This window comes from Lolium rigidum, chromosome 7 (genome assembly GCF_022539505.1).
Source record: "Lolium rigidum isolate FL_2022 chromosome 7, APGP_CSIRO_Lrig_0.1, whole genome shotgun sequence".
Classification (NCBI taxonomy): domain Eukaryota; kingdom Viridiplantae; phylum Streptophyta; class Magnoliopsida; order Poales; family Poaceae; genus Lolium; species Lolium rigidum.
The window spans coordinates 287,597,462-287,609,168 of record NC_061514.1 but is presented as its reverse complement, the minus strand read 5'-3'; the positions used below and the strand labels follow the sequence as shown (position 1 = coordinate 287,609,168).

Below are 11,707 nucleotides of genomic sequence, written 5' to 3'. Positions count from 1 at the left end.
CATCCGAAACACGAATCAATTGTCGCCTAATTAAAGCAGAGGAACCGAGACGCGCTGGAGTATAGAGCAATAGATACATACCTGCAGCAGAAGTACGGCAGAGTTTCGTTGGCCGTTGCCGTATCGTGCGCACGGCGCCGTCGGCATGGATCTCCGTGGATTGAGATGGGGACCCAGGAGGCTCGGGATTAGATGCGCGGCCCGGTGACATGGCCATCTCGATGGATTGCCTGCGGATTGAAAGAAGAATCCGCCGAACTTTTCGATCCGAAGGCGTGCTCCTTGTTCCGGTCTCTTCGAGATTGCTGTGTTTTCTCGAGGGGTCTCGGACTCTCGGTCTCCTCCGAGTTCGGATGATATATCGCCTCGCCGCAAAGTGGCACTTTACAATTTTCTTTTACTCGCCCCGTTTCAACTCTGCCGAAATAACTGTGCATATTAGGTTTTTCGAACTTTAACAAAATTTATACGAAAGCATATCACCATCTAGAATATTAAAATCAATACCACTAGATTTATCACGGAGTGCATTTTTATATGGCATATATTCGTGTTCTACATAGAGATAATCTATATCTCAAAAAAAAAACATAGAGATAATCTTGTCAATAAATTTGGTCATAGCTAGTGCAGTTTAACTTTCATGAAAATCAATGTGCACTATGTTACGAAAAAGAGGGCGTATGATTTGATAAAAAGTTGTTATCTTTTAAAATTTGACCAATATTATAGAAGAAGTGAATATTTGTGATACCAAATTGATATTACTAGATTCATCCTAAATTTTATTTTCATAATATATTTATTTCATGTTGTAGATGCATACATTTTCTTCTTTATATTTGGTATAAAACTTTGCATGCTTTCAATTTTGATTAAATTTATAAGCCTTGTTCATTGTGATGAAGATAATGTATAGAAAAGATCAAAAATAAAAAATAGAGTAACCTTAGAAACTATTTTATTAAGTAAAATAAAAATAATCAGGAAAACATAAAAACATATTATATTAATAAAAGCACACCGCTCCAAATTCCTTAAGATAAAAAAAAACTACCCCCTCCAAGCCATAATCCGAGGCAGTATTATATTAAGTAAATATCGATGGCAGAATCCGTACTATATCATTTGTGACGAGATGGAACATTTGCCATAGATCGAACAATCCGTACTCTAGAAGAAAAGATAAGCCACATTGGCACTAATCTATGGATTGCCACTATGACATCGACTACAGGGCTCGAGGACCTGGAATTCAACACCTGAGGGAACTCTTCCTGCGATATATCTGCCTGCAACCTCTATAGCATTGTGAGCTTCCGTAAGAGCTGTCTTGCTCATCGGCGAGCATTGGCCAATTTTTCTTGAAGCACAACATCCACGCCCTCTACCGTAGCTAGGGACTGTGTCTAGTGTGAGGCGCTCGAGCGAAGATGTGCCCTCAAGGATGTGGACCGTGAGATCAACCAGGCTTTTGGCTGAACAAAATCCCGTGATCGTCACCTGCCTGAGGCTGTTATGCCAGCACTTCGGCTTGCGCCTCGGGTACTTCTCGTCGTCTCCAACAACAGGATCATGTGTGAGGCTGAGGGTATCTTGCTCTACCTACATAATGTAGGATCAATATTAGTTCCATCGATCACGTAAACAAGTGAAGTACACTTATGTGATAGATAGGCCCGGGAGATGTGGACAGCGACTTACAGACAACAAGAAAGAATCCAAGGCCGGAGAAGCATCAAGAAAAGAAAGAAGAGAGAAGACATCATAACTTGGGGACACGGCCTGTACAGATGCGCAGAGTCCAATTTCCAACTTCTTGAGGTTGATGAGCTTGGAGGACAGCATTGGAGTGTCAACATTCTGAAGAATGATAAATCACAAGACTATCTTACCAGTGTTCAACATAAGTGTTATTATACATATCACTCTTCTTTATATACTTGACTTATCACTATAATTTGATCATTAAGATGTTTGAACCAAAACATACCTCTTTATGAGAGCGCAGGGTAAGACTCTCAACATTTGGTGTGATGGATGGAAGCCTGGCACGAGCATAAGATAGAATGCCAGGTGCAAACAAGTAGTTAAACCAAAAAGATACATTCTTAAGTTGGGAAGAATTTTTGATAGAGATTTCTACCAGAGGCCCCCCACTATAGTATAAAGTGCAAAGTTTTGGAGCATCGATCTCTATCACCTGCATCGTCTCACATGTTGTAATATGAAGGAGCTTGAGCTGCTGCAGCGTACAAGGTATTCTCAAGAAAATTATGCCAGTGCATCCGTTCACCACCAGCCGCTCTAGGGCAAAACATTTTGAAAGCAAGTGTCCTAGTCCTTCGTCAGTAATGCGGACCCTTGAAAGATCTAAACTCTTCAGCCTTTTCAAGCAGCCAAGTGTTGATGTGGGACAGAAAGCACAATACATGAGGAAAATGGACTGAATCGAACTTGCAGCTGCCGTATCGGACAAAACCGAAGATGGGAAGCTGTAGTAGCTATCATCCATGAAAGGATACATTATTAAGTTTAGTACTTCGATTTCGATCCCAGATTTAACAGAGATATGGAGCCACCTGTCCAGGTAGGAGGCATTGATATTGTTGTAACCGAAAAGATCAAGGTCAAGTGTTTTCACCTTCACCCCATTGCGGTAATGGTTTTCAATAATTCTGTCAACTTTGTCGATCAGATTGGTTTCTATTTCTTCCGATTTCTTGTCAGTCAAGCCAAGTGTACGGTCAGCGAGCATGAGGTCGGAGTAGCATCTCCAGGAACGTAGAAGTACACGAGACACACAGGCAGAGCGAGCAGCATCTTGCACGTGCAGAAGAGAATGTATAAGATGTACGATGTCCTGCAGAATCACGGTTGATAAGCTTGACGGTTAGATTGTAGTGACCACTTGACTGCAATGTATAGCTTGCTAGCTAATTAGTGCCGTTTACTTTGCAATCAAGACCTGCAACTGGTGAAAACTGTGACATCGATGGAGCTAGCTAAGTTTACGTAACTGATTATAATTTACACAAGGTCATTGAGAAATTTTACTGAACGTATGTGAATTCATCACCAAAATTCTACGGTCAGATTGCAGATGCATCGTGTATTCCAGCCCTAGCAACCACCATATAATATTTAATTTGTGAGCAGAATGCTTTCACCGCCAGAACACATACCTCTGGGAGATTCTCGAAAGAAAGTTGTTCTCTCGTATTTTGGGCACCATGAGAAACATCACCTTGCTGGCAGGTGGCGCCATTTGTTTCAGCTGATGAAGGCACAGATACAGCGAAGCTCGTAAGTATGCCTCGGTTTTGCTCGTATGTACAAGTAATTTTTTGCAAGATGGACTGTATATGAACTCTGAAGAACCAGATAGCTGCTTGAAAAACAGGGTAAGAATCTTCCCGGAAGATGTATAGAAACATGGTGCATGGAAGCCTGAACCATCAGTTTGGTTAGGAAGAGGTCATGATCTAAAAGAACCTGCTGATATCGTTTCTCTAAACGATGTGCTAACTAATCTATGATCAAGTGTCGTATTAAATATTCCTAAAACGAAGCAACAGCTAGATCAATCTGTCGCCTAGAGCAGAAGAATCGAGACACAGCATATATACCTGCATGAGTACGGCGGAGTTTACTCGAGCGATGCCCTGTCGTGCGCACACGCACAGCGCCGGCCGCATCGATCTCCGCCGATCGAGGAGGCCCTGGGTGCCGATTTTGAGGTGCGCGACCAGGGGACATGGCTCTCTCATCCATCGTACGAGCCAAAGGATTGACGGAGGAATCTGCCGTGGAAAGCAAACTAGTCGAAACTTTGTTCTTCGTTTCCGGCCTCTTCGGTCTCTTCGTATAAAAATATAGCATTCGTTGGATTTTTCTAGGGACGCCTAGGCTGGACTGGAATCCTGCACCACTAGCGCAGCGAGGCGGATGCTCCTACGGTTCGTGAACGTTGGCCCATCGTTTGGTAGACTGTGTTGTATCCGCCTGAACAGAAGTGTTGGATACGGTGTTCCATCTCTGTTTGGTTGCCATTTTGGACACCCAGACAAAGCTTCTCCTCACCACATTTAAATATGGTGATCTTACCAGCACATAACGGCACACAAAAGAGCTCAAACGCGATCATAAACACAACACACAGCAATGAACATAGTACTTAGTACCTAATCTTAGCGTCAGAGTGGTAAGACGCCTACTTAAACTTTGGAACAGACTACCCAGGTACAAAAGCAATGTTCAACAGCCTCTACATACCAGCATAATAGTCACATACACAAAAGCAAGTGTTTAACAGCCTCCAAGAGGCCAGCACATACAACTACTAATGGCGACGATGAGACATAAGCAGAGACAAGGATCAAGCACCAGCACCTTACCGGCAAGGATCAACATAAGGGCCCTCGCGATGCCTCTTGCAGCCGAAGATGCTGGAGCAGGAAGTCTCCTTCCTGAAGACGTCGACCTTGCAGCCGTCGTCCTGAGGGGTGGAGACGATCGTGTCATCGACGCGGAGTAAAAGCCTGGCTGCGAACTCGCTCCAGGACTTGATGAAGCCGACGCGCTGGCCCGTGCACTAGAGTTGCACCTTCCACTCGCAGCGCTAGCCCATGTACAAGCACACCTTCACCGGCGGGCCATTGTTCTTCAGCTTGTACTTGGTGATCAGGAGCTGCTCCATGTAGGGCGGCACGGCGAGGGCAAGGAGGTTCGAGCTCTTCACCTGCACAAAGAACGCCGGCAGCCGCTACCTGGGAGCGTGCCCCAGGTCAGCAGGACGGCCGGCGTGAACCCTTGGCGTGGTGATCTGCCGGTGGGCTTCCATGAAGCCTTTATTGGGGTCACGAAGGTGCACCCGGACGGCTATGTCCCTTGCGTATGGGCCCCTCCGCGAAGGTTTCCAGGAAGGACCAATTCTGCAAATGCAATGAAAATGAAAAGAGTTAGCGATACTTAGCATTGCTGAGATCCAATGGCAATGACAAGATCAAGTCCATGATGGCCATGACAATCATAACAAGATCGTCATGGACAATGGCAATGCCAAGCACAAGCACAAGCATTGTCATGGACAATGGTAATGCCAAGCTCAAGCATTGTCATAGACTTGACATTGTCAACTCCATCATGGTGCTTGAGCTTGGCATGGCCAACTTCAAGCACTATCATGGACAATGGCAATGCCAAGCTCAAGCATTGTCATGAACAATGGACAATGCTAATGTCAAGCACTCAAGCACATTGCCATGAATCCTATCTACATTCACATCAATCGAAGCAGCCGGACAACCATGTGATCTACAATGTCATCTAATCCATTTATATTACCATCTATCAGATGATGGAGCGATTGAGAGTACTTCGATTGGGTGGAGCGAGAGTGGCCCAGACGGAGGAGGAGGAGGACGCGCACAGACGCCGGCAGGTCCTCGAGGAGGTCGCACTCCAATTCCTGGTGGAGGAGGAAGCGAAGCTGGAGCGTAGGTCATCTGGTAGGGCGCCTGTGCCACGGTCGGGAAGCGGGGCGCCGATGGTGCTGTCAGCTGCCGACGAGCACGTGGTCGGCCGAACGGCGGCGACGCGCCATTCGGAGCAGCCGGATGTGACATGCCCCAAGGCATTGGCACATGCATCGGGGTCAACGCGAACCCCGGTGGGGCCTCCATCTCCCTGCTGGAGCCCGGTGCACCTACCGCCATTGCGTCCGCCCTCGCCGATGGAAACCATAGTGGGGAGGGGGCAAAAAAACCCGTTGTCGAGGGATCCGCCGGTGGAATCCCCGCGGTTGAAGAGCGAACACGGCCACGCTGCGAGTTGCCATACCGGCCGGCCTCGTACTCGCGAACGGCAACGGCCGATTCAACAACGGCACGTGACCGGCATCGATCTGCGCCGCCGAGTCGAGGCCTCTGGCCTCGTACTCGCGGACGATGCACATAAGCGCTTCGTTGGACCTCGTGGCCGTCGGCCGGACGGCTGGATCCGTCGAAGGCAGCGGAGGAGGCGAGGAGGCCATGGGTGGCGGTTGATGCGACAGGGTGGTGAGTGTCAGTGAGAGAGTGAATAGAGAGAGAGAGAGAAGGAGGGACCGGTGCCTGAAAGTGGGGACGGGGGCCAAGACAATGCAGTGTCTCCCGCGCTTCTCCACGCGTGGAACCATTGCACGAGGGCGTGCAAAATGGCACGACAACGGGACAGGCCCGCTGGAAACTGTCGATTCGGGCGTTCCTCCAGGGCTATCCCAGGGGTGCTTTGAGAACCGGTTGGACCACAACGCGGAGGTCTTACAGGTAACCAAACAGGTCGGTTTTTGCTGGGCCGATGTGAGCCAAGGTCCTCACAGCCTACCAAACGCTCCCTAGGATTCATGTGGACTGTGATCCGAGCGTTTCTTTTCTCCCCTCCAATCGTTTCTCATGACTCAGCGCAAACACATGCAGAAAAATACACATCTCGACGAACCCGGAAAATTTGTCATGCATGATTTTAATGCCTTAAGATTGGTGCTAATGCTATATCTAAAACTCTCCGGTTCATTCACATCACTCAGTTTTCATCAGGTGCAGATGGATTGGACTAAGGGCATCTCCAATGGGGCGACGCATATTGAATACCGTGAGTGATCGCGTGCGTCTGTTCGTATCGCTCCGCGGACACGAAAATTTTCATTTTTGACTGCGCGCCCGTTTGCACCTAGGGGTGATCCCAGCGGGCCGATGCACTCCGCCCGCAGACATGAATTTGGATGTTCAAATAGCAAACTAAACAGGTTCAAAGTACTCGGTTATTACATCTAAATATTTGAAAGTCTACATGAAAATGAGCTGTGATATGCCAGATGATCTCATTTTCAGAATCTAGATTAATCTGCTAGGTCGAAAGGAGCTCGACCAAGTGGAGGAACTGAATAATGCCATCCGCAGACAGGGCACTAGAGATGTCCTGGATCCAGGTGTTCCCAGGAAGAGCTGAAGCTACTTTCTGTGCCTTGGATGCACAGGTGCTGACAGCGGTCAGGACATCAGGGCAAGGTCGGAGATGCTCTCTCGTGCAAGCCAACGACTAGTCTAGTGGTTTGTTTTTGTTTCCGAGCTTCATACTGGTTGCAGCATGAACAAGGGAATTGATGCTCATGTTACTTTTGATTGGAAAGTTGGCCCATGACTTAGTAGTGTCAGTGCGACCAACCATTGCCATCTGGCATGTAGCGCCCAGCTCATGCGTTTGATGTCGAGAACTCCAGGCCACCGAGCTCAGTCGAGCGGCAGACGTTACTCCACGCAATGGCACAACTGCCACCGCCGTCATCATGCCCATTTTGCCCAAAAGAATGATCATTGGCATTTGATGATGGCTTCCTTGATTGGTTTGGGGACGTGAGTGGCGAGTATGATGTGGATAGGAGTTGCAGCAAGAACGGATTTGACCAGAACCAGTATGTCGCCTTTGCACAACAAGCCGGCACGCCATCCAGACAACTTGTCTTGGAGATTGTCAATCAGCGGTTGTAGGTCCTGTGCATGAAGCTTCCAAATCGACAGAGGAACTCCCAGATAGGGGATGGGGAAGTCCTTGACTGGGCAGAGTAAGTGCTGTGTGATAATCTGTCGCTCCTCGTCGCTGCATCGAAATGGGGTGGTAGTGCTCTTGAGGATGTTAGTGTCTATACCAGTCGCCATACCAAACAGCTGTAGTAAATTTCTGATGGTCTCACAGTCTGCGATGGTGGGTTTGATAAAACGACCTGTCGTTGGCATAGAGGGAGGCACGACATGCTCCACTACTCCCAGACAATGTGGCCAGCAGACCCAAACGGGCAGCAATGTCAATGAGGAGATGGAAGATTTCCATAACCAGAACAAATGGCATCGTGGACAGGGGGTCGCCTTTTCGAACACCTCGATGGGGGAATATCTCGTCACCAGGGACGATGTTAACAAGGATGCAAGTAGAGGCCGTGGATAGGAGTTGGCAGACTAGATACACACACGCTGTTTACAAATATAAGATGTTTTAGACATGCTCCCGCTGTTAACAAATATGATTAAAATCATGTATACTTCCTCTGTTTCTAAATATAAGATGTTTTATACACTTCAAAATAAACTAGATATACGCCATAGTGAATGAATCTACACACTAAAGTTAGACTAGATACATACCAATATAGATGAATCTACTAAAACCTAAAACATCTTGTATTAGTGAACTAAGTGAGTATGTTCTAGAACAAAATCGATCCATCTTCTAGCGGAAACATTACTGTCACTGAAATACTGTCTGGTGATTTCTGATTCAGATCTCTGGGGTCTCAATGTTTATAGGAATCAGGCTCTTTGTAGTAGTGCTGATTTTTGGCCTACTCTTCGTTCCACATTCTCCGACATTGCTAAGTGGAATCAATGGTATACTGTTACATGCAACCAGCACTTGCAGAGCTCAATAATACGCGTATTTAGATATTTATTATGTCTTTGTATCTGTCGTATCTAACTACTGTTTTTCGTGTCGTCTGTTTTGTAGCAGTTTTCTTCAGTATGAGCTTCTGAACTTGGAGGTTCCATACACTTCATTTTAGTCTAGGATAACTTGTCAAGTGCGGCATCTAAGTGGTAGTTTACAGGCATGTAAAGAATATTCAGAGTGTCTCATTTTTCATATTCGTCATGAGGGCCAGGAATCTCTGAACTTTCTGTGCGGCCTTAATGAAACCGGAAAAACTAATTTAAAAAATCTGGCCTTTTACAATACTGGATTGCCTGACATGCATGTACTCGTCCCTTTTCATGTAGATAAGGATTGGATGGTGAAAGGTAAATCTAGTACTAAAAAGGTTTATATTTCGGAATGGAGGTAATACTGTTTTAGCACTTTCAAAGTAACAACAAAAACGTATGTTGCACCTGCATTTAAACTGAAAAATAACTTGCCATTTTGTTTCCGGCCGAACTCTCCTGGTTAGTGTATGGGCACACGTCGTCCTGGTGACTATCAAACAGGCTTCGCACGAGGCCCTATTCCCACGGGCATGGGCAGACTCTTGGGTCATGGAAACTTGGATGTGGCATTGGTTTGATGGCCTTCTGACATATTTCTTGACTGAACAATGTCAGGAATACTTTATTTCTGTAAATTAAGTTTCAGGTGAATTATATTTTTATGAATGATGAAACGAATTTCCTTTTGTGGGGTCTAAAGAAATGACCTGTGTGCACTTTTTTAAAACAAATGCACAAGAATGAAAACGTCTCCTACATAATTATTTGAAAAAGCCACACTCTGCACTGATAACAATGAGTATGCACAGGGAGCAGATTTCTGTTCTATCCGTCGTAGTCCCCATTAGCAAACTTGTCCTCGGGGTAGAACAGGGCCATCACATGCTTCCCGCGAAACCACATCCAATGCAACATCGCCTTGGAATATGTTGAGCTGTCGAGATCTGCATATTCCAGAAACACCTATACAATAATGCACACCAACAACAGAATAGTTGATTAATTTCACTCAACAGAAAAGTTGATTAATTTCCCTCTGTTGCGAGCACTCCTGAATCAAGGACTCATGTACCTTGCCAACTCCGGCGACCGGAGCGCCGCTGGGGTCAGGCCGTGGGACCACGGTTCTCACCAGTTTGCCACCATATCTCTGCCCTTCTTCGGTCACCCTCAGGCAAAACTTCCGATAATACTCATCATCTTCGAGCTGATCGGGTGAAATCATGTTGATCAAGCGTAGCACCTTTGTCGCTCCATCTTCGTACACGGGTCTCTGTTTAATCAGATCCTCAGTCAGAAACTGGTTCTAGTTAACAAATTCTTGAGGAGGCACAAGCCCCACTTGGACACGCGAAAAAAGGAAGAGAGTTAGGAGGAATTACCCGAGTAGCACTTGGAGCAAGTGGTTTGTAGTAGAGTTGAAAGGAAATTGGAGTGCCCTGCAGCGCGCACATAAATGTGGTTAACCTGACATGAATATCACATAATTAGTAGAAAAGTTACAGGAATCAAGCCATATCTGACTGTGGTGTATGCATACCTCTGGTGTTCTGCCGTACCGTGACGTGTAGATGACTGGAATCGGCTGAAAGATGGCAAAATAGGAAGCCAGAATGAATCACGTTAGAACTACGAAGAGCTTGAAAATTTTAAGCGAGCATATGCACCAGATAGGTTCGTTTCTCCCGTTGGGATATCCCTGGGAGTGGAACCAATCAATCGACAGAAAATATGTGCGCGGAAACGGCGGGAGGCGCGAACCTGCTGCTCGGAGCGTTCGTCGGCCGGCGGGGAGAGGTCGCCGTGGTTGGCCATGCGCCGCGGCGGCGATTCAGTATGTACGTGCAGCTCCGTCGGATCGCGTGGATTCGATTGCCCAGGGTGGAGACGGGGGGATTTGGCCTGTTCGCATATAAGGGCCGTGGAAGGGATGACGTGCGGGTCCCGATTTCAGATGGGACTCGGATGTTTCTGTATTTTTCTTGGACACACATGGTGCCAAATCACCAGTCTATGTCCATCGATTAATCGTGTGTGCAGTTTTTTTTTTGTTAATATAATCCCTCCGATCCCATATGGGACGGAGGAAGGGGTACAGAATAAAATTTAGATGAAACAAGAAAATATTCGAGGTCTTCGAATTCTTTGCTCTTCCATGAAAAAATCTTATACTACTTGCATAAAAGGATGTCGCAAATTTGTATAGACTTAGATGTGTAGAGATGTATCTACACACTCTTTAGTGTATAGATACGTTCGAATTTACGCAAATCTCTAACATCCTTACGAAGGGAATACTTATCTTAAGGTAGCCCAACGTAGATATCAAATCACAGACCTATCGAAGGTCTAGTTGTGCAGTGTTAGTCTTGGGCTATTAATTTTTTTAATTTCTTCTTCACGGTATTACATGCCATCTATTAAATCCACCCATGACATTTGTTTCATTCACACGATCGCAACATTTCTACCATTGATGTGTTAAAAACCATGTGCAAACGTCAAAGCATTTAAAAAAACATCAATGCAACAAAAGAAGTATGAGTAAACAAAAAAAAAAACCATGTGTCATAGTAAACCCCTGAGATTTTTTTTTCGAATGTTAGCAAGAGAGCTGCTGAATTCATTGATTATGTAGAAGGTTTTGTTACAAAGATAAAAGGGTGGAAAAACAAAAGCAAGGCCCAAGTCACCCAAAACAAAACCAAAAGATACAACAAGGATTTCAACCTAGGACAAAAGGGATCTTCAGTCGGGCCATGTTCCATAGCACCAATTCATCTCATATAAGCGGGACTGGGCCTTCAACTGAAAAAGTTTCTCTTTTTTTTCTGGAATATTCGCCTGTTTTGCTCACGCCGTATTACCCATAAAGTAAGGAGCGGGCGGGTTTGAGCTCCTTTCATTTTGTCGGTTGGTGAGTTTAGCTGAAAAATTGCAGCCACTCCGCAATCGTTGAGTTGTTTGTCCACGTCGAAGGCTGCAAAGAGTACAATCCCAACCAAGTTGCCAAAGCTGATCATACCTTCCTCAACCATGGGCATTCCATGAAGAGGTGCTCAGGTGTACGTATCTAGATTGCGAATCAAGAGCAGCCGTCCACATAAAGAACTTGTGGTTTCCCAGTTTCCAACACTTCCAAATCGAGGAGCAAAAGTCTGAGGAGATGGCACATGCAAATTGAATGAGAT

The 11,707-nt window shown here is 46.0% G+C and overlaps 2 protein-coding genes across 2 annotated transcripts; both read right to left on the bottom strand.

The window, feature by feature from the left end:
- Window positions 1-1,662: 1,662 nt before the first annotated feature.
- Window positions 1,663-3,853, bottom strand: LOC124672924. The gene is made up of 4 exons (XM_047209078.1): window positions 3,630-3,853; window positions 3,186-3,277; window positions 1,994-2,863; window positions 1,663-1,863 (listed from the first exon to the last, which is right to left on the bottom strand). The coding sequence occupies exons 1-4, from the start codon at window positions 3,772-3,774 to the stop codon at window positions 1,663-1,665; spliced, it is 1,308 nt and encodes a 435-aa protein (XP_047065034.1). The 5' UTR covers window positions 3,775-3,853.
- Window positions 3,854-9,073: 5,220 nt separating this feature from the next.
- LOC124675175 (splicing factor U2af large subunit A-like) lies at window positions 9,074-10,382 on the bottom strand. Its single transcript, XM_047211245.1, has 5 exons — window positions 10,278-10,382; window positions 10,057-10,101; window positions 9,899-9,955; window positions 9,589-9,789; window positions 9,074-9,479 (listed from the first exon to the last, which is right to left on the bottom strand). Exons 1-5 carry the CDS (start codon window positions 10,329-10,331, stop codon window positions 9,342-9,344), a joined length of 495 nt encoding a protein of 164 aa, XP_047067201.1. The 5' UTR covers window positions 10,332-10,382; the 3' UTR covers window positions 9,074-9,341.
- Between the last annotated feature and the right edge of the window lie 1,325 nt (window positions 10,383-11,707).